Source organism: Pituophis catenifer, unplaced genomic scaffold, assembly GCF_029215685.1.
Source record: "Pituophis catenifer annectens isolate HBS135680 unplaced genomic scaffold, rPitCat1.0.hap2 SCAF_4, whole genome shotgun sequence".
Lineage (NCBI taxonomy): Eukaryota > Metazoa > Chordata > Lepidosauria > Squamata > Colubridae > Pituophis > Pituophis catenifer.
In genome coordinates, this window is record NW_027256884.1 from 107,475,213 (window position 1) to 107,496,970 (window position 21,758).

Consider the following 21,758-nt stretch of genomic DNA (forward strand, 5'->3'; position numbering starts at 1 on the left):
TCTTGTTTTCATAAAGCTTGTTTACATACATTCTGTACATACAATTTTCTATTTTTCTTCCCTCCATTTTACTCGGATTGGATATGAAACCAACTGGTTTATAATTTGCTGAATCTACCCCCCTCTCTTTTTAAAATTTAGAATTATATACTGATTATATAATAAGATATTTGGCTAAGGACCATACTTTTAATAATTATTTTCTGCCTCCAATGCTATAAGAGCCATGGTGAATGATAACCATGATTCATTGAGTGGAACAGTTGTTTTACTCAGGTTTATCCCCACCTATTCTGGCTATAAAATTAATGCTGCTGCCCAGTTCTAATGGTATCCTTTTCAGCAGATCTAGGACTTCCAAAGATGTTTGGGGGAAAACCATGCTACATGCTAAGTTTGGGGCTGAGTCTTAGTATTGGGAGGAAGTGAAGGAGCCTACAGGAAGTGCTTTGGGCTTTAATAAATTGGCATGCAATGTATGCTTTGAATAATGAAAAAAACCTGCTCTACTATTTCCTATGTTTCCTAACATAGGAACAGCTTATTTAAATAAGAAGCATTTCAAAAGAACCCATTTCTTAGAGAAACTTCAAAGGATTTTGCTTTTCCTCATCTACTTCCTTCTTGAAATTCTGAGAATTTGGGAAACTCAGAATAAGAAGGGAAGTAGTTTTCTTTTTTTTTTTTTGGTACAAGTTGTGGAATTCTTATCACACAAACATTGGCCTTTGCAGAAGGACAAATTTCCTCCTTCTCTTTTGTCTTCTGTTGCTAAAATAAAAGCCAAACAGTTGCTGTTTATTTTTATTGCTCCAGATGTAGCAATATTGAGCTCATAATCCACAAATTGAAAGTCTAGTCTTATCCTTCCCTATATTACTATTTATGCCTATTTTAAAGGCTATTGAAAGAAGTACTAAATTATTAATTAAACACACATATGCTTCCATATTAAGCATCTTTTTGTTCAGCTTGCTTGAGGCTCAAAAAGCTAGGCAGATAATTGAATCACCATATTAATAGTGCCATTGCTCTCTGAAAGCAAGGAAACATTAGAATGTGAATATTATGAATTATGCAGTATAATAGAATGTAATATATACATGACAGATAATATTCCCATTTGTTTTTTCCACTCAGTCTTTCAAAATCCTTTTGATTGATTTATATGTTTGCACTTTTAAAAGTGGAAGATCAGGTGTTGTTTACCCTAAACCAGGGACTATCTATTTGAAGACAAGAAACTAAAAATTGAGAAAGGAATACATTACATTGGTGGTGAAATACTCAGATTTCAGGCTGGCAACTGCTTGGAAAAAGAACCACTTTATCTATGTAATGGAAAGTAAAATATTACTGCTCATTGAGGTATTCATGAAAATAAATACATAACAAATTGTTTCATATTTATAATGAAGAAGTGAAATGTTTCAGTCTCTTTCATTTCAGTTTTTTTATTTTGTAAAATGGGCTTTCACCATGAACTCTTACTTAGCTAAAGTCAAGTGACCTGAGTTCTAAGTAGAAACTCATAGGTTTGTACTCCTAAATTCAGAAACTGTGGCAGGAAGTAATTGACTACCGTATTTCCCTGAAAATAAGAGCGGGTCTTATATTAATTTTTGTTCCAAAAGGCTTATATTAATTTTTGTTCCAAAAGACTTATTTTGCGGAAATACGGTACTAAATGCATCCATCTGGCTGACAATCTTAACTGGGGCTTATTTTGGGGTTAAGGCTTATATTACGAGCATCCTGAAAAATCATGCTAGGACTTATTTTCCAATTGGGTCTTATTTGTGGGTAAACGATATTTTCTTATCCCTTAAAATAAAGGCGGTCCATAGTCCCAACAGGTTTGGAGGGTGTTACGTTAGGGGAGTTCCTACCATGTAACAGAACTATTTGCAGAAGTAGCTTTGCTGTCCAATGATACTGATTCAGATATTTTTTCTTATTTTTACAGGTTCAGTCGAGAAGATGCCTTGCCAGAAGGTTCTCCATTTTGGGCAGCAGTTGTTTCGTCGGAAAGTGGTAGACTGTACAAGCAATGACAGCCGGCTCTCGCGGTGCCTCAACACATTTGACTTGGTTGCGCTTGGAGTAGGCAGCACCCTTGGGGCAGGGGTTTATGTTCTGGCTGGAGCAGTGGCACAAGAAAATGCAGGACCTGCCATTGTCATTTCCTTTCTGATTGCAGCTCTGGCTTCTGTGCTGGCTGGACTTTGCTATGGAGAATTTGGTGCTAGAGTTCCAAAGACTGGATCAGCATATCTCTATAGTTATGTGACTGTCGGTGAGCTGTTGGCATTCATTACTGGTTGGAACCTGATTCTTTCTTATGTCATTGGTGGGTATTCCTTTGTATCATTGGTTAATTAAGAACAGATTTAGATCTGTGAAATATTGTGTTGTGCTCTGTCATAATAATAGCTTCCTTTTAAAACTTGAGAATAGCTTAATATGATAATCCCAAAAGCATATTATTTGAGTAGAGAATACTGGCTAACAAGAGCAGTACTTTGAAAGGAATGGTTTTTTAAAAAGTTTCAGCCTCTGAAGGTAAGAACAGACTGGTGTAACTAAAAGAAATGGAGGCAAAATGTGTGAGCCTTCTCAAGGGATGAGTTGTGGAGATTAAAAGTATATGTTCATTATTTCACTGATCTTATTATGGGCATTATTTTAGAAGTACCTAAACATGCATTGGTGGGGTGAGCTCCCATTACTTGCCTCAGCTCCTGCCCACCTAGCAGTTCAAAAGCATGCAAATGCAAATAGATTAATAAGTACCACTTCGGTGGGAAGATAACAGTGTTCTGGATGCCTGTGGGTATAGCCATGTTGGCCACATGACTACGGAAATTGTCTTTGGACAATGCTGGCTCCTCAGCCAAGAAATGGAGAGGACCACTCTGCCCTAAATCGGACATGTCTGACAGGGAAACCTTTGCCTTTTTTTCTAACACTCAAAAAAATGGAGCTGAAAATAATTGATTTCTGGGATAGTGCATGAGAGGAACTGTTAACCAGAAGAAAAATTAGGTGTCAAGGCTATTTCTTATACTGAAACAATGAGGAGATTCAGACCCTGCCTTTTCAAAAGACACAAACTTCACTTCTGCATCAAAAAAGAGGAAGCAAATGAACAGACATTTTGTTACCTTGGAGTGTCTATATATAAGTATCTAATTTGAAAGTGGAATTCTTGCTGGAATTTTTGTGTAATGACCTTCACTTTCCTTCTAGTAAATATTAGCAATCAGAGCTCTTAGGGACTTCTTCCTTTGAATAAGTATTTTGATTGTATGATAAACATGAAAAAGAGAAAACCTGTTGTTTAAATCTGTCCCGATGCGTATGATAGAATGCTATGCATTAGGATTTAATCTGATTGCGTAAGTCTGACAAATGCTGATGAACATTAAGAATCCCTTTTGGCCACAAACAAATGTTTGAAGGGAAAATTACAACTAGACTGGCGGTCCCCAACTTTTGCGGCTTGGCAGCCTGGCTGTGTGTGTGGGGGGGAGGAGTGGGAAATTGGCTGTGTGAGTGACGGGCCGGTGCGCACATGTGCAGCTTGACTTGAGCGAAAGCAAAACTGAGCCTTCTTATAAGATTGACTATAGGAGAACATTCAAATTTATTTTGTGTTTTTCTCTTTTTTGTCAATTGCAGAAGTAGTGTATCAAAAAAGAAAAGAAACACGATTTAGGTATAGGTTCGGAAATTGGACCATGTGCTATATGTAGTTCTATACGCTTCTCTTTTTAACACACGATTAAATGCAGAATCTCAGTTATGTGTAATAACTTGTCATGTTAGCAAGAGATACTGTATCCAGCAGGTTGGGAACAACAAATACATTTAATAAATAAAAACAAACAACTAAAAGCATCGTGTGGCTTCTAGAAACTCCAGTTTCTGATAACTCTGGTTTCTTTATGTGTATGAAATGGCAAACTCCAGTTAATTAAATTACAGATGGAAACATAATGCCTATCTGGCCCCAAGAGCCAGATTTTAGTTTTCTAATTACTGAAGTTCCATGAGACTATCGGCAGTCTTATGTGAACTCTTATAAGATCTATAAACTTTTTTTTTTTTTTTCAGATCTGTGCCTGAGCCTCTGATTAAAATTTGGGACAAAGATAAGTTTTGTAGGCTCTGAATTGGAAGATGATTTAACCATGACTTGAACAAAAGTGATATAGTACATATTCAAGCAAAAGGCACATACAATTCTTGAATAATGAGACAGGAGGTTATTGTTTCAGCCAGATGAAAGAGTTACATCATAGTATTTTAAGTGTAAGAATTGGTGAAGGGATAATAAAATTAATTAAAATGTAGAATTAATTAAAATAATAGGGGATTAAGAGCTCTTACGTGTAAGAAGCATGAAAGAAAAATATTCAGAAACATTTAATTGAAAGTTGGCAAATCGTTTTTTAAAAATAATAATTAGTGTTTTTCTTAGTTTATAACTTTAAAAAAATGAAACATATTAATAATACATTAATCATTTTAGTAAGTAACTGTGGATGAAAACTGCTTAAAACAATTTTTATTGGCTGTCAGTGAAATAATAGCTGGACAATATTTATCTTTGGTGGAATTCACATTTTGTAGAATAATTTTTTAACAGGCAGTTCCTGTAGCAAGTATTTAATATTTTATTTTTTGTAGAAGGGTAAAGAAATAGTGGTTCATGTTTTTCTGTGATAAAAGAAAATACTTGGGAGAAGCACAGCATGAATTTGTTTAAAGATGGAATTTGTTCCAAAATAAGTAGGAGTGGTTGAATAGGAAGGGTTTGGAAGGGAATGTAGGTTGAACTTCAAAAGCTCTGTATTTATTTACAACTACTTGGTGTTTGCATAAAGAATTTCCTTGCTTTGTATGCATTTATAGAATTAGCATCCCCTGATCTTGTTGATCAGAATATGGCCTCCATGAATCTTTTTATATTTGCTTTCTAGAAAAAAAATTCACTCTGTTAGGCAGCTGTTCCAGGTACAAAATCAATTATGGAGACTTCCTCTTGAGGTCCAATGCCTTCAAAGGGTATCAGCTAGAGAAGATGATTTTTACACTGTATAAGTACACAAAGAGTCCCTCGTCAGTCTTGTACCCTTGAGATGTAGACCAAACCTTAGCTCCAATTGTCACCAGTTAACATTGTCTCTCTAGACTTCTAAATTACCCCCCTTGTCCTTTATTCAAAGTGCAATTGAACTTGCTGGACCTCATTGTTTTCTTCCTTAAATCAGGAAATAATTTATTTTCATTTTGACTAAAATACTGAGTTTTACCCATCACACAATAAATGAGTGGGATATGAATGATTTTGTAAGGATTTGACTAAAGTTTGAGATTGAGTTCAGTCACCTCAGGGTGAGATGGGAGCCAAAAAAATTATTAAATAATAATAATTAACAATATGTCGAAGATTAAGGTAATTCAATCTGACAGAGGAAATAGAACAAACAAATTACATGTTACACATAAATAGCGAAAACTAGAGGTAGTAGATGCATTTGTATTGGTAGATATTTAGTAAAAATGGAAAAATTAAAAAAGAAATTACCATATTTTTCTCTCCATAAGATTTCCCCCCCCCCCAAAAAAAAGTGGATGGAAATGTCTGTGCATCTTATGGAGCGAATATTGCATCACAGGCCAGGCCGTGGCAGCAGGGTCCTTTTACAGTGCTGAACCCCGCCTCTTCTGTCTTTGTCATTGCCCGCCTCTTCTGTCTCTTTTCTGCAGTGCAGGAGTCAATAGGCAGAGCTGGCACATGAGAGGACATCTATCTGTGGTCTCTCAGGCTCCGCCTGATATTTTTTTTCTTGTTTTCCTCCTCTAAACCTAGGCGCGCCTTATGGTCAGGTGTGTCTTATGGAGCAAAAAATATGGTAGATACCCAGATGCTTATAAGAAAGAAATGGGTGGTATAGGGAATATAGAATTGATCACCTTGGTTTGGAAAGAGCATTATGACATGCCAAGTTTTGTCCTCTGAAGTGGATAAATGGATTTTTGTGATACCTCTGTGATTTAAATATTCAGTTGCAAAAATTTGCCGAACCACTGGCCTCTAAAATACCCAACAGGGAACAACCCCCTCGTGGTCACTTCTGAACTCTGGAAACAACAATTACACAATGTGAATTTGTGTGAATAACTCCTGTTCTTACGACACAGGCTAGGAACCTGGGGAATAGTAGGAAACAACCAGCAAACATTTTAGGGGAAGATAGTCAAATTGTCTTCCATTCTTGTTCATCCTGATTTTAAAATCTCTAGAAGATTAAGTGAACTTATTAACAAAACTCTTCAATAGCAGTTGTGCAATTCTGCTTGGTGCTTGTTATTAAGGGCATGTCAGAAGCCAAAACATGTCTTGTTGATTGGGTTGTAGAATAAAAACAGAGCACCTTCAAAATAAAAAAGTTTAAAAATGAATTGTGGCAAAAATTATATAAGTCTATTTGGAATATCTACCCCTTTGTGATGAGATATATCAAGGCATTTGAGATTCCAATTTCAAACTGGTCACTTCTTCTATATGTATTTTTACATGTTTTATAAATTCCTTAGCAATTTTTTTGTTTTGCATAACCTTGTTCACTCCAGATGAAGTAGTGCCATATATATGTTAATGGATAAATTGTTATAAAGAGGTAGCTTTCATTTTTATTCCCATGCAGGAACATCAAGTGTAGCCAGAGCTTGGAGTGCAACATTTGATGAGCTTATAGGCGAGCATATTGAGAAATTCTTTGGTCGCTACATGTCTATGAATGCTCCTGGTATACTAGCAAAATACCCAGATGTCTTTTCTGTTTTCATTATCCTAATCTTAACAGGTGAGAGAAATAAATAAATATTGTTTGGGATGAGCATTTTGTGGTGCTTTTGAAATCTTATTTTGCAGAGAAAATGAATGGACTTTATTTATTTTGCCATTTTTTAAAAGCATTATTATTTGCTGGTTCAAGTTGTCCTTTGAGTGGCTGCAGAGACAGGATTACTTTTTGCTACCACTTGTTTAAAATTATGTGTGTATGTAGGTACAGGCTGGAAATCATTGGAACATTCTAGCTGTGCTTTTTTCTTGTAATAAAAACTGTGATTAAAGATTACCTTTAATGGGCTTTATAATGGGCTTTGAAACTTCCCATTTTTTTCACTTGTGACCTAAGAAGCAAATGTATATGTTATTCACAATGTTAAAGGGAATTAGATTTAAAATTCAGATTTACTTTTGATGTTTACTTCAAAGGCTCCTACGTAAATGCTCGATACACATTTTCTGATTATATGCTTCTCAGATGTCGGGCAAGATACTCTCCAGTTGCTTGGCAACTCTGGCCATATAGCATAAGGCTCTGTTGAGAAAGTTGTGCAGTCTTATTTCTGCAGTTGCCAAATCTTCTTTCAGATCTGAAAGGTTTTTCCTAATTCTTTCTCCCCATATCTGTCACATTCCTTTGTAAAGCAACTTGAAAGCTTGTTGAGTCTCATTCCTGTCTGAGACATCACTCAATAGCTAGCAATGGGAGATTTCCATGACTGACCAGAACATGTCTAAGCACCTTCTTAAAAAATATGTTTGCTTCTTAAAAATATCCCTGAATACAATTTCATAGACTGATAGTTTGGACCAGGACCATGTATTGGAGGTACACTTTATAAATACTAAACCAAGTGACTGAAATAATTGGAAACTGGAAATTTTTAAGTCATTACAAAGTTCGTCCGTGGCTAGATTCACAACACAGCCAAACAATAGCTTTGTTGTTATGAAAATATTTTGGATATGCATAATCTAAAACATAAAATTAGTAGGAAAGGGGCCATATTTGTGGCACTTACTGTGTATTACTGTGTGGAATCTGAAAGTTTTGGATAATTTCCTTTCCTTGCCTGTGTTTCAAAAAAAAAAAAATTATGTAAGAAGCTAGCAGCTGAGAAATATGTTGGTAAAAGTTTTTCCAAGAATAAAGAGGGAAATGTTGAAGCAATTCTTTCCAAGCATACACACACACACACACACACACACACATATATTCTTGTCAGTGTTGATTAAACAGTTATAATACAATTATCCACGGTAATTTTTTTTAAGGACTTCTGACTTTTGGCGTGAAAGAATCTGCAATGGTTAACAAAGTGTTCACTTGTATCAACGTCCTCGTTTTGGGCTTTGTGATGGTGTCAGGTTTCGTGAAAGGCTCAATAAAAAACTGGCAGATCCCAGAAAATCTCTCACTTCCGGAGAAGTATGTTGGTTCTTATTTTTTATATACAGATATCTGAAATAATATACGCATTCATGGCTTTTGTTTAGCGCACACTGACTGTGTATCAGGTATGAAGATAAGAGAAGTGGACAGTTTGTAACACATCAGATGGTTGATGGAGACTGAAATTCAATACTATACAGATTATTCAATTAACAAAAATCAGTCTCATGGCTGGTGCCAGGCTGCCGATGATTTGTTCATATGCGGCTCTTTGAATCATAAGTGGTTCAAAGTTCAGATAGTTTCAATAAGCTTTCACTATATTTTGTTGCTATAGATAGAAATTAATTGTATACCTGAAGACATCATTTTATTTACACGAGTAGTGCTTCTGTTGCAAATAAGATAAGAAATAGCAGCTGGTTCAGAGTGGACAGCCTTACCCAACTTACTGTGTAGCCAGATGTTTGGGGTTATAACTTTCACCATTCCATCTAAAATTAATGCTGCTGTGGATGCAGCCCCGTGTGTGAATTAGTAAAATTGTGGTTATTCACAGACTTCATGTATATGTTCAAATTACACTTAAAATCAAAGACTACAGTGTGGGGCTGCCCATTTTTTTCACTTCATGTTATGTAGATCTTGCAGAGTTTGTGACCAGCAGACGGAAAGTCATGCTCTGTTCATCTTGCAAAAACTTCCCTCATAGAAAGAAGTTTCTGTACTAAGAAGAATAAAATATTTGAAATGTCACTACTGCTTTGCAACATTGAGTTCCTCCCTTATTACCTCCTAAGCAACACAGTGAGAGGTTTTTCACCACACAGAGGGCCTTTTGTTAGTCCTGGTTTAATATACTGAAGTTTGACAGCCAGGAAGGCTGCCTCCTTTTGTGGTTGATCTAAGAGAAAAGCTATAATTCTCTGTGCCATGGGTACATTGCCTCTTTCCCTGGACATTTTAGATACTCAGTCCTTAGGCTGTTGCCAATATTTAGCAAGTAAATTATAATTGGCAGATTTAAGACCTGTTAAAAGAAAAAAAGGCAATGGGAAGAATCAAGTTAGGAGAAAAAAGTACACATAACTTGAGAAATGCATTCTAATTATGCCTACTTTCTTCTTTGACCATACCATTTTCCCCTTTGCCTTGTCCTCTTGTTCCTAGGAATTGGAATATGTTAGTTGACTCCCAAAAGGGGAGAATTTCTAGCAGGTAGCAAGTATTTTTGCCCTTTTAATCAACCTAAAGTTGAAAGTGCTTCAAAAACTTGTTGTTTTTGCAGGCTAGAATAATTTGCCTAATAATGGACCTAAGATAATACAATACCTATATAATACAAGACATTTTATATAATAAAACCTTGACTCGACTTGGAAACAATAAAAATAAATTTAAAAAGAGAAGTAATAAAACCTTAGAACCAAATGGACCAGCAAGTTTGTACTGTTCTTTGGGCAGAGCCGTAGAAGAATTGCCTGGCTAAACTTCTTAGTACACTTTATACAGATTAAAAGCACAAGCTAAGACAGTTAAGATTTTAGTGAACCTCTGTATGAATTTTAAATTGAACTAAATAACTCTGCATCTAAACAGAGACCTGTACCTCTGAAAATGCAGTTAGTAACTACAGGATTAGAATATTCTTTGATTTACAAAGCTGAACCTCCCCTCCCGTCCCCCCCCCCCCCCCGTGTACCCAGAAGCTAGTGTCAAAGGGCTTATTATTGTTATTTAATTCAAATGATTAATTTTTAAAAATGATCATTCAACTTGTTCCAAAATCTGAAAATAGCTTTGAAACCAAACTTTAAAAATGACAAAAATGACTCATGCTGCCCAGTCCTGTTCATATTTACAGTGCACACAAATAGGTCCATTTGAATTGGATGAGTGTTTTTATATATTCTTGGATTATTACAGATTGATATTAATATTCTCAAAACTGGAGGTCCATTTATTCGTGCAGTTGTTTAATGGTGCTGCAAATGAGTCCGGGGAGGCTATTCCATTTAAGTTTATAATATAGTAGCCATTTAGTATTGGTGAGTCTTGATGAGTCAGCTGTATTCTATGTCTTGGTAAAGTGAATTTGCCCTGTTGAATTTTCATAGTTGCAAGATACTCTTGGAATTGGGTAATCAGACTCACTTGTAATTTCTTGCTGCTTCTTCTAGTTCCACACAGAATCTGCCGCATGGTGTTGGTGGGTTTATGCCATATGGTTTTTCTGGAGTTCTTTCAGGGGCAGCTACATGCTTTTATGCATTTGTGGGATTCGACTGTATTGCTACCACAGGTAAGGTAACAACAACAAAAAAAACCCTACTTTTTAAAAATAATAATTTCTATTCTTAGCTGGGCCTACATTGTGTGCCACTCATTAGGAGATTCTGAGCCATCTTTTCCATTCTGCTGCTGAAAATAGTTCCTGCAGCTCTGCATGAATGGTGCTTCTTTTTTTCAGCCTGAAATATATTATATTTACATACAGATCAGAATCTAATTAGATTCTTGGAGAAGGGATTCTGTTTTTTAAGACGTAAACAGTAGACGGTACTTCCAGAACCTGAACATGTATCAGAATATTAATTTCAGCTGTATTTGATTGAGAGATTAATTATACCATGCAGTGTGACGCTATACATTTCTACTCAGAAATAAATCAACATTGCAAAATGTAAACAGTGGATAACTTCTTTATGCCAGTTTTGGATGTAATTTTGGATATCACTACTTCTTACTCTTAATTTTCATTATCTTATAATTAAGCTTGAAAATGAAGTTATAGTAATATATTCTTAGTATTTGGACAACAGCTATAGAAGTTCTATATTGCAATGCAAATTAAGGTGTTGAGTCAAACTATAGCTTGATTCTCAAACATGTAAGTTATTTATCTAGGCAAATATTGCATGATATACAAATGTAATGAAATGTTATATGTTTCATAAATAGCTGTAGGTTTTCCTTATTGGAAACAATCAGGTAATTCAGGGAAATAATTCCTAATAATTTAAAAAGGATTTGTAAAATGCATGCTCTTACAGTACATTTAATATGCTACTGACAACTTTTAATTTGGTGAAAGAGTTCATTTTTGCTTTCACTAGAGAAAACATGTCAAATGCAGTTTCTTCACTGAAAAGAAATAATTAAATCTGCCTTTTGTAATCTTTGGGTTATATCTCCTTTTTTAGGTGAAGAAGTAAAAAATCCCCAGAAAGCTATTCCAATAGGCATAGTGGCCTCACTTCTGATCTGCTTTGTTGCATATTTTGGGGTATCGGCTGCTCTTACTCTCATGATGCCTTACTATCTGCTCGATAAAAATAGCCCACTGCCAGTTGCTTTTAAGTATGTGGGATGGGAAGGAGCAAACTATGCAGTTGCTGTTGGGTCCCTATGTGCTCTTTCTACAAGGTAAGGGCTACAACTGTTTTTTTGCATACGTGCGGTAAGTGTGTACTCTCCGACGAGTGTATTCATCTTTAAATAAAAATGTTCATGGCTGATTTAGTAGTTGGCTGTTTTTAACTTGACAGATTTTTAAGAGCCGTGGTGGCGCAGTGGTTAATATGCAGTACTGCAAGCTAACTCACTGCTCACTCTAGGAGTTTGATTCTGAGCGGTTCAAGGTTGACTCAGCCTTCCATCCTTCCAAGGTCAATAAAATGAGGACTTAGATTGTTGGGGGCAATATGCTGACTCTGTAAACTGCTTAGAGAGGGCTGTAAAGCACTGTGAAGCAGTATATAAGTCTAAGTGCTATTGCTAAGCTCCACAGTTCAGGTTTGATATATTTGGAAAGGTGGGTCACTTAGACGGTAACAGTTTATAATTTTTTCCCCATATTAGTTAAAGGTCGGTGATAAAGCTTGTGGAAGAGGTCATTGACTCTACCTCTAGTAAGTCTAAAATCCTGGGGGAAGGGGGGGGTGTTTAGTTACCAGTCACTGGAGACAAACTTTTCCAATCTGGTGCTGATACATAGAACTTAAGTTCCTAGTCAGTGTCTCCAGAAACTATGCTGATTAGGAGTTCTGGAATTTTTTAATCACATGTATGAGATGGGGGGGATGACTGATAGGGTTAATTGGTCCATAATTGGAACAACGTAATTGGACTTGATAGAAATTAGCTGGGTCTCTTCTGAGGTGAAATTCTTTGGCTATGTGCTCCCAGGAAACTTTTGTTACAGCCTTCAGAGCTCTTCCAGTAGTTATCACTAATTTGCCATTTTTAATGTGAAAAAGGAAGAAATAAATATAATCATTTATTTAAAGGAAATGGAATCAGATTTAGTTTTTCTCCAGCCTCACTCATTCCTTTATCCTGTCCTACCTAGTTTTAGGAATTCAAATCCTAGCTCTTACTCATAGGCTAGAAAAGGTTCTAAACATAAAAAACAAAACAAAATAACCGTGCATATTTTCTTCAGATATTGTCTGCAATGCTACTTGTTCAAGTTTTATCATTAAAACGAGTACAGAATTTTTTTTAAAGCCCACTTTTATGTACAGGTAGTTCTCAACTGGTGACCATTTGATAATGATTGTTCGAAGTTATAACTGTGCTGACAAAAGTGACCCACGATTAGTCCTCACACTTATAACTCCTGCAGCGTCCCCATGGTCACATGATCAAAATTTGGGCACTTGGCAGCTGGCATGTATTTATAATGGTTGCAGTATCCCAGCATAATGTGATCATCATTTTCCACTTTCCCAGCTGGCTTACAACAAGCAAAGTTAATTGGGTTGGGGGGGGAGACAGATTCACTTAACAACAGTGATTCACTTACCATGCTGATCCGCTTAACAACTGCAGTAAAATTGGGCATGACTCACTTAACAACTGCTTTGCTTAGTATGGACGTTCTAGTCCTAATTGTGGTTGTAAATTGAGGATTTGTCTCTCACTAATTATTTTGGAAATAAATCTTATTAAAAGGTTTTAAGGGAACATTAAAACTAACACAAACTAATACAACACGGGAGAACCAAAGAAAAGAGTGCAGTGAGAAAATATGAAAAGAAATAGAAGTTTTCATTTTTTTCTGCAGCAAATATAAATATCTGACTGATTTTTTAAAATCCCATTTTCATTATGGTGAAGGTATAGGATTCACTGCTGCAAAAGACCAAAACACTCTCAATTTGAGGGAAAGACACTTACTCCTTAAAAAATGATTACCTTGCATTAAACGACTGCATTGTTGGAATATGTTAAACAATTTTTCATTTTTGTATACAAGAAATAAGTCAACATTAATGTCTCTTGTCTTTTTCTAGCCTGCTTGGATCCATGTTTCCAATGCCTCGGGTTATTTATGCGATGGCAGAAGATGGATTACTATTCAAATTTTTGTCACGTATCAATGAGAGGACAAAAACACCAATGTTAGCTACAATAACTTCAGGAGCTGTTGCAGGTATGAAAGATTTCTTAAGAATGGGTGTGCTTATTGTAAATACATGCATTTCATAACTCTGTAAGGAAAACACCTTGCATCTATAAAGCAGATCAAAACTAATGTCATATATTCTAATGCACTTTAAGATGCAAATATTTTTAAGGTTGCAAGACTTGCTCATTCAGAAATAATATTACTACTCTTACTCACGGTGTTGTATAAGTCATGCACAATTGACATACAGTGTGCCTTTTTTTTGAACTCTGGTTTTCTTTCTCACGAATTTTACATCATCTCCTGGGAAACAGAAGAGCTTGTTGGCTCAGAAGTATGGATAAGGATTAAATTGTCATGATTCATCAGGCTTGTAAATAAAATAAAAAATGTCCTGCCACTTAATTTGTGTCTTCTCTTTCTCTGCCTCTCCCTCTCCCTCCCCTCACTTCTCTCCACCATTAGCTGTCATGGCCTTTCTCTTAGACCTCAAGGATCTTGTAGACCTGATGTCTATTGGGACACTTCTAGCTTACTCCTTGGTGGCTGCCTGTGTCTTGGTATTAAGGTAAGAAATGATAGCATTGCTGACAAAGTAGCCTCAAACATAGCCCAAATTTGCTTTCTCGAAATGTATTTGATTTTAGATTTCATTACTTACTAAGTCCAAAATGTGAACTGAACTCTTGCTCAACAGCAGCAGATCCTAGGAGACATTGGGAAGAATCTGATATGCTAGTCAGGGCAAATGATTCTCTACTATGAAAACTGGTTTCAGGAGCATCATTCGTCTGCACTCCCAAGATCCCATCTGCTTCATTATTGGTGCAGATAGCTTTGTGTCCCATCTGCTCTGCTGCCCTTGGGACAGGTCATCTTACCCTTTCCATGTAAATGCAAAACAGATGTTTGGACTTTTATCTTTGTTTATTTTCGCAAACTGCTTCACATAAGATATTCCTTGCAATACCGTTTTTCCACTTCAGCTTTCATTTTTAAGAGTTAGGACTTTTTGTAGCTTCATTTACTAAGTTAGAGAAGCAGCTGAGTAGTATGAGAAAGGACCTCATGTTTATATGAAGATGAAAAGCCCAATAGAAAGCTTGCTCTACCACTACATAAAAACAATTGCAGAATTAAGCAGACGAACAGCAGTTGATCCTGTTCACTTGCTGTTCACCTGTTTTTAAAATAGCAGTTGATCCAGGAGATGTGGTGGTGCAGCGGCTTAAGGACACTGGATCTGCCAACCAAAAATGGTCAGCACTCTGCAGATTCGACCCCGGAATCACTGCGGAACAGGATGAAATTCCGTCACTCATCTCTAACTCCTGCCCTGCCCAATTAGCAATTCAAAAGCATTATTACGAGTAGATAAATGGGTACCATTCTGGTGGGAAAGGCTAGCTGCACAAGGAGAAAGGGAATCGGTGCTCGACCTGCCCAGACACCAGGCAAGATGATTGAGGAGGCCAAAATTTGTTGTCAACCCAAATGCTACTAGCCAAATATAGTACAAGCTAGTTTGCCCCCTGCGATCCACCATGAATAAGTGTGCAGGCGCAAAACTGAACAACCTAGCAATTAGGCTGTCAGAACTAGTCTGTAAAGTGTATATCTCCCTGATATGGATATCAGATGAAATAAATAAATAAATTGATCCCCAATTTTTTAAAACATAGAAATTATTTGAGCCTCTATTTTTTCTCTGCAATTTTCGCTGTTCCCTTGATAGTTGAACTTTAAGTGCAAACTGAAGATTGCAATAAAACGTAACACATTTTTTTCAAAAGCCTTTTCTCCTTGAGGACAAATATAATAGTAAATAATACCTGCATTACACCTTGATCAAGATATCAGAATCAGATTCACTAAAGAAGACAGTATTAGCCTTATTCCTGGAAATACAGTTTTGAGACTTGCATAGCTTTCTGGATAGCATTAGTGAAAAGTCTATCTATCTATGGCATTTAAAGAATACTCTTTAATATTAAATGGAACTTATGGTGGAACATTTACCAGAGCGATAAAGCTCTAAGAAGAACATAACACATTTAATCTTAACCGTTTTATCTATATGTAACCTTGGCAGCTCTGTAATTTGCATCTCATTTTATGGATTTCATAGGAATACATGAAATAAAACCTAATACTTGTAGTTTTAGTTGACAATGATAAAGTTTCTCCCTATTTTATTCCACTTTTTTACTCTCTTAATGTTTGTTTATTTATTTATTTATTTATTTATTTATTTAATTAATTAATTTATATACCGCCCTTCTCCCAAAGGGACTCAGGGCGGTGTACAGCCAGCATAAAACACACAAATGTAAAATTTAAAAACAATTTGAAAAATATTAAATAGTTTGGCCCATATTTAATTAAAATAAAACTACCTGATTTAGACATTTTAAAATTAAGAATTGACAATTAAAAAATTTAAAAAATTAGGCCATCCCGGCTTGTTGAAATACAAGCGTTTTGAGGGCCCGGCGGAAGGTGCGTAAGTCGGGGTGCTCTTCTAATACTTAAATAAAACCTTACAATGGCATCTTTATAATTTCCAGTACTATGCTGCTATGTGTATGTTATGTTTGTTTGTTTTCCCTATAGATACCAACCTGAGCAACCTAACTTGGCATATCAGATGGCTAGTACTACAGAGGAGATATATGCAAATGAGTCTGTGAGCACAAGTGAATCTCAAACTGCGTTTCTGCCGGAAGAGGAAGAGAAATTATCCTTAAAAGTTATCCTCCTCCCCCAAAATACAATTCCTTCCAAACTTTCTGGGTTTATAGTGAATGTCTCTACCTGTGTCATAGGTAAGCAGCTGATTCCAAAAACTAGTATTATTCTCAATCATTGTGGCTCTGACTGTTGAGTTTTCTCTCTGAAAAGTTGGTTAGTGAGTTTGCTGATGAACTAAGAATGTCCTCCTTGCAGTTTGTGTTTTCATTTAGCCGAATTTAGAATAAATTGTGGAAGTTAAGGGATAATGGTGAGAAAACCCCTGAAAAAAACAGGCAAAGAATTGGCAAGTAAAAGTCAAAGGAAGCCCATCAAAGAAACATAGAATACACAACAATCCTAATTCAGGTAGTTCCCACTTAACCCTAATTAGGACTGGAATTTCCGTTGCTAAGCAAAATGATTGTTAGATGAAACATATGACTTGTACCATTTAGTAATTGCAATTCCAGTAGTAGTCCCGGTTGTGGTTGTTAAGCCAAGGCCACATTATCCCTGAGTAAGGGTCTCATGCTTCTCTTGCTCTACTGTACCTGCCTCCAACTCCCCCCACCTGCCTTATCAGCAGTGGGAGAAAGAAGGCAAAGGTCGGGGAGGAGGTGGCAGGGATAGGCAGCAGAACGTTGGTCAGCCAAAGGGGCACAGATTGGGAGGGTGGGGGGAGATAGGTGGATGAGAGGAGTTGAAGCCCAGCCTATGGTTGTAAATGAGAGGGGGCTGCTAAGCATCCAGATTTTGATCACGTGACTGTGGGGGGGTGTTGCAATAGCTGTAATTTTGAGAAGCAGCCAGAACTACCATTTGTTCAGTGCCCTCCTAACTTCAAAGGGTTACTGAACAAATGGTTATCAAGCAAGAATTACCTGTAGATGAGCTTTTTGCTGCAGGGGCTTTTTATACTGCCAGGGCTCCCCAACCTTTGGGCCACGGCTCATTACCGGGCCGTGGCTGGTTCAGAATTGAAGTAGCGGGCTGCTGGCTGGTGCAAGTACATGTGTCCGCACATAGATTGACTCTCAGAAGCTGTGGGGCAACACGCACGCAGCCCAACTCACATGAGTGGCAGGCTGGTGCACGCACACATACACATACACTGGCCCACCACTTACACAGGCCAGTTCCCTCCCTCCCGTCCCCGGGCTGCCAAGCCATAAAGTTTGGGGACCACTCCTCTACAGGATTCATTGAGCAAAACAGTGGCTCAGAAAAATGGATGTTGGAAGCTATGGATCCTGGGCTGTCAATCTGCACATGTCACAGATCATATTATTCTTCACTTAGCTAACAACAGCTGGTTTTTTTTTATTCCTCCCCCCCTCCCCCCTCCCCCCTCCCCCCCCCCGGTTTAACAATGCATCCAACATCTTAATGTTTCTTGTTCTCAGGTTTTCTTATTGTCAGCTTCTGTTGCTTGGCTGTCCTTGCCAAGAAGGTTCTGATGAGTGGAGCAATGTGGGCCATTAGCATACTTGTTGTCATCTTCCTCATCTGCTTTGTTTTCACGGTCATCATTTGGAGGCAACCTGAAAGCAAAACCAAACTCTCATTTAAGGCAAGTGAAGTGTAAAACATACATGCATAAAAGAAGAACTGGAGCCCTTGCTGGCTTTCTGATTGGAAAGAGAGATTAGTGGAGGCCAGCCTGCTTTTGCCAGAAAAGCAGCAGTGAGGGGACATAGCAAAAGACACGCAGATTGAACATACGACCTTCAGACATGACCTTCAGCTTTCTGGATGCTATTTTTGTGGGAAGGACGGTTCTCATCTTATCTGTTCTATTTGAATGTACTGGGAGATAATCGGTGGCATGCAAGGCTACTACGTTTGTTTTGGTGTTCTAACAAAATCTTACCAATAAACCAACTCATTACATTATGGGACAGCCTCTAGAAGTGAAGTCTGAATTCTTTTGATAGAATGAGTAAATGAGCGAGTAAATATATACATATATAGAGGAAGGAAGGCATGCCAATTGTTAAAGTTGGGTAAGCGGTTGGTGACTTTTCAGAAGTTGCAACTTGCAGCATTCAGTATGAAAATCTGAGAACTGGGTTTGCTGAGTGTTGTAGTTATGCAATAACTCGTGGGTGCACATTCCCCACCTGGCATAGCAGAAATTGTGTGTATCTCCAAACGTTTACATTGTATGCACAAACTCATGGTAAAAAGGGGCTTTGAGTTCAGCATGCCTATATGATATGCAAGCCTTAATTAGGTATTATAACATCTGTGTTGGAGTATAGGCATTATATAGTTCTGTTTCTATGTGTCAACTCATTCTAATAAATTGAGCGTTGCGAATGTAAGTTAAGGTAGCCCTCACTTAGAGACCACAATTGGGACCGACAGCTGTCATTAAGGGAACTGATTGCTAAGGGGGAAATCATATGAGCGTGACTGCTTTCATTTCTCCCATTCCCCCCCCCCCTTTCAAATGCTCATTCCAACCCTGGGATAATTAGCAAGAAAGGAATTAGTGTTTGTATTTACATTCATTGGAGAGCAAGGGATTAGAAGAGTGTAAGCAGGCACACAGTGGTGAATACAGTACACATTGAAAGGAATGTGGTAGGAGTAGCTTCTGTAGAATTACTGTTACAACATAAATATCAGAAAATGTGCGCACAACAGGATAACATTCAGTGACAATATTTAAAGTCAGCCTTATCATGGAAACTCTTTATCATATTACCATAATAGATTTTCAATCCTAACAAAATACGCTGTCATGCTAAATCTCCCGAGGAAGATCCTGACTCACTTCATTGTATGATAACAAAGGAAAGTTTCTGTTGTTTCCATACAATTTGTCTAGGTACCTTCCTGTTTTGCCACATTGAACCACTATCAAGAATATCTCTAAAACACCATCTCTGAAATGTGATCATACTGTATAGAATAGGAAGGATTTATTTTTTAAAAAATATGTGTCTAAAATGTTGCAATGGCAAAATTTCTGTATATGTACAAATCTACACTTGTAGATTTGTGTCTCCAATGTTATCTGACTATAATTTTAAACACTTAAATCAGGGCTGTCAAACTCGCGGCCTGGGGGCCGGATGTGTCACGCACTGGCCACACCCATGCCTGGTTTAGTGAAGGGGAAAAAAGTCATGATACATCACATGACGATGTGAGTTTGACACCCCTGACCTAGATGAAAGCCAGTAAGCATGACATATTTTAAAATCTACTGTCAATATTTTCTTATTCCAGAGAATTCTTGCAGCATCTTATTGACTTATCCAATTAGAGCTATACTCAGAAGAACCTGCAAGAATTTGCTGTCTTGCGTACATTCACAATATTATATGCTTGCTAATACTGATGTGAGGAAACAATTCCTTACAAATAGAATCAAATTATTGATCTCAGGAGAAGGTAGATATGTGAACTGGTGTATCCCATACTCCTAAATGTAATCCAGAAGCATAATTTTGTTTTGCAGGTCCCTTTTCTCCCTGTCCTTCCAATCCTGAGCATCTTTGTGAATGTTTATCTCATGATGCAGCTGGATTGCGGCACCTGGATACGATTTGCCATTTGGATGGTCATAGGTAAATTTCAACTGTCTGATATGATGACATTCTCATTCATATAGGCAGATTAATGAATAGAACAAAGTTTTGAAGGTTGAAGCGGAATTCAGATTCTTTACTCTTGTGGTCAGAAGCCTTAAAGCTACAACTGAGTTATCTTCCATATAATATGAGAATCCCAGTCATTAAAAAAAGATTAAAACCAAGCAATTTAATAAGCATGTCAACCCAGGCAGTTGGTATGAAACCGTTGACTGTGTTTTAGTATTTGTCTAAAACAAAACAAACCCAGATTCACACATATTAAGACTTGGGAGTAGGCTTCAATTACTTTGATTAAATCTTTTAAATCATCTCCAAGAATAGGCCCATGCAAGGTATGTTATGACAATTAAGCTTATAAATATTGAAAACAAGTGAGAAACATGGCAAGATCTGATCTATGCAGAATTAAAATAGAGTTCCCTATTTTTTTGGTCGAAAACACTCTGAAAAATAGACTAGTCACTAGAAAAACTCATCAGTCCCCCTCATCCGTACTGCACTGCGCTTTAGAAGTATATACTTAAGTCCTTGCATGTTCCACAAGACCAGGGGTGTCAAACTGGATTTCTTTGAGGACTGGATCAGTGTTGTAATTGTTCTCTGCAGGCCAGCTAGGGATGGGGGAGACGGGATGGATGGCAGATGGGATGAACGCATCCTGCAGCACCCTGCTGGCCACAACAGGGCACAGGGGAATTGCATGCAGCCCCCCTGTACCCCGTTTTGGCCGGCAGGATGCTACAGGAGGCCATTCAGGCCGAAAACAGGTGGCCGTGCGTGGGCCCCCTGTGCCCCATTTTCACTAGCAGAGTCACTGCAAGCTGATCCTTTGCTATTTTCAGGTCGGCCCCATGGGCCAAATGTAAGCACATGTGGGCCTTGAGTTTGACACCTCTGCATAAGAGCATCATCTCATTTTCTATTGTATTCCTTATAGCTAGAGATTCCTAAACTGATACATCCTGTGCGCTGCCTCACGTTTCCTAATGCTAATCTGCTTTCCTCTTTTCTCCAGGCCTGGTGATATATTTTGGTTATGGCATATGGCACAGTGTAGAGGCATCTTATTCAGCACCAACGGATCAAGAAAGAAGTACGGATAACAATATGGATACTTGTAAATGACAGCCTTCTTGCTCAGGAGGTTATTAAGATCGCTATTACTGCACAGCAGGATACTTTTCTCTCCCAAATTCTGAAAGAACTTTTTTTTTTTGGTAGAATATCAGGCAGGCTCTCATGTCCCCTTTAACATGGGGATGCAGCTGGGAGGGATCACAAGGAAAAAAAAATACCTAGCCTCTGATGCACTCCCAACAACACTGTTACTTCTTGCTGACAGCTATTTCTCTTCTTTACCCTTTGAATAGAAATTGCCTTTCAGGGTGCCAGTTTACTTCCAATGTTACTGTGAGAATAAGATTCTCAAGCTTGCGAATTAATTCCTGGCTACTGGAATGGAACACACTTTATACTATTTCTCCAAAATCACCTATATTGCAGCACCAGAACTAAACTTAAGCAAACTCAAACCAAACCATACATAAACTCTCTTACATGTTTATAAACTGTACCCACTTCCCAAGACTGGAATGGAAAAAAAAAAGGAGTGGTGCTATTTAAACTTTGTGCTTTACATATTTAAAGAGAGGTGATGCCTGAATTTTAGCATCCAATGTTACAGCAATCTCCTTTAGCAAAGGCGGACAAACCAGGCTTCCTGCAGCCCTCGGAGGCTTCTGTGCAACCTGC

At 37.5% G+C, this 21,758-nt stretch overlaps 1 protein-coding gene across 1 annotated transcript; it reads left to right on the forward strand.

Annotated features, from left to right (window-relative positions):
• Positions 1–1,980: 1,980 nt before the first annotated feature.
• Positions 1,981–21,159, forward strand: SLC7A1 (solute carrier family 7 member 1). Its single transcript, XM_070943871.1, has 11 exons — positions 1,981–2,350; positions 6,717–6,875; positions 8,138–8,291; positions 10,436–10,557; positions 11,459–11,681; positions 13,553–13,692; positions 14,134–14,236; positions 16,282–16,493; positions 17,805–17,971; positions 19,871–19,979; positions 21,022–21,159. The coding sequence occupies exons 1-11, from the start codon at positions 1,981–1,983 to the stop codon at positions 21,129–21,131; spliced, it is 1,869 nt and encodes a 622-aa protein (XP_070799972.1). The 3' UTR covers positions 21,132–21,159.
• Positions 21,160–21,758: the final 599 nt, after the last annotated feature.

Bases quoted from the DNA above. Each gene is read 5' to 3' on its own strand.
- SLC7A1 (XM_070943871.1), top strand. From the start codon at position 1,981: ATGCCTTGCCAGAAGGTTCTCCATTTTGGGCAGCAGTTGTTTCGTCGG. The intron at 16,494-17,804 runs GTAAGCAGCTGA...TCTTGTTCTCAG, and splicing joins TGTCTCTACCTGTGTCATAG to GTTTTCTTATTGTCAGCTTC. The intron at 19,980-21,021 runs GTAAATTTCAAC...TCTTTTCTCCAG, and splicing joins TGCCATTTGGATGGTCATAG to GCCTGGTGATATATTTTGGT.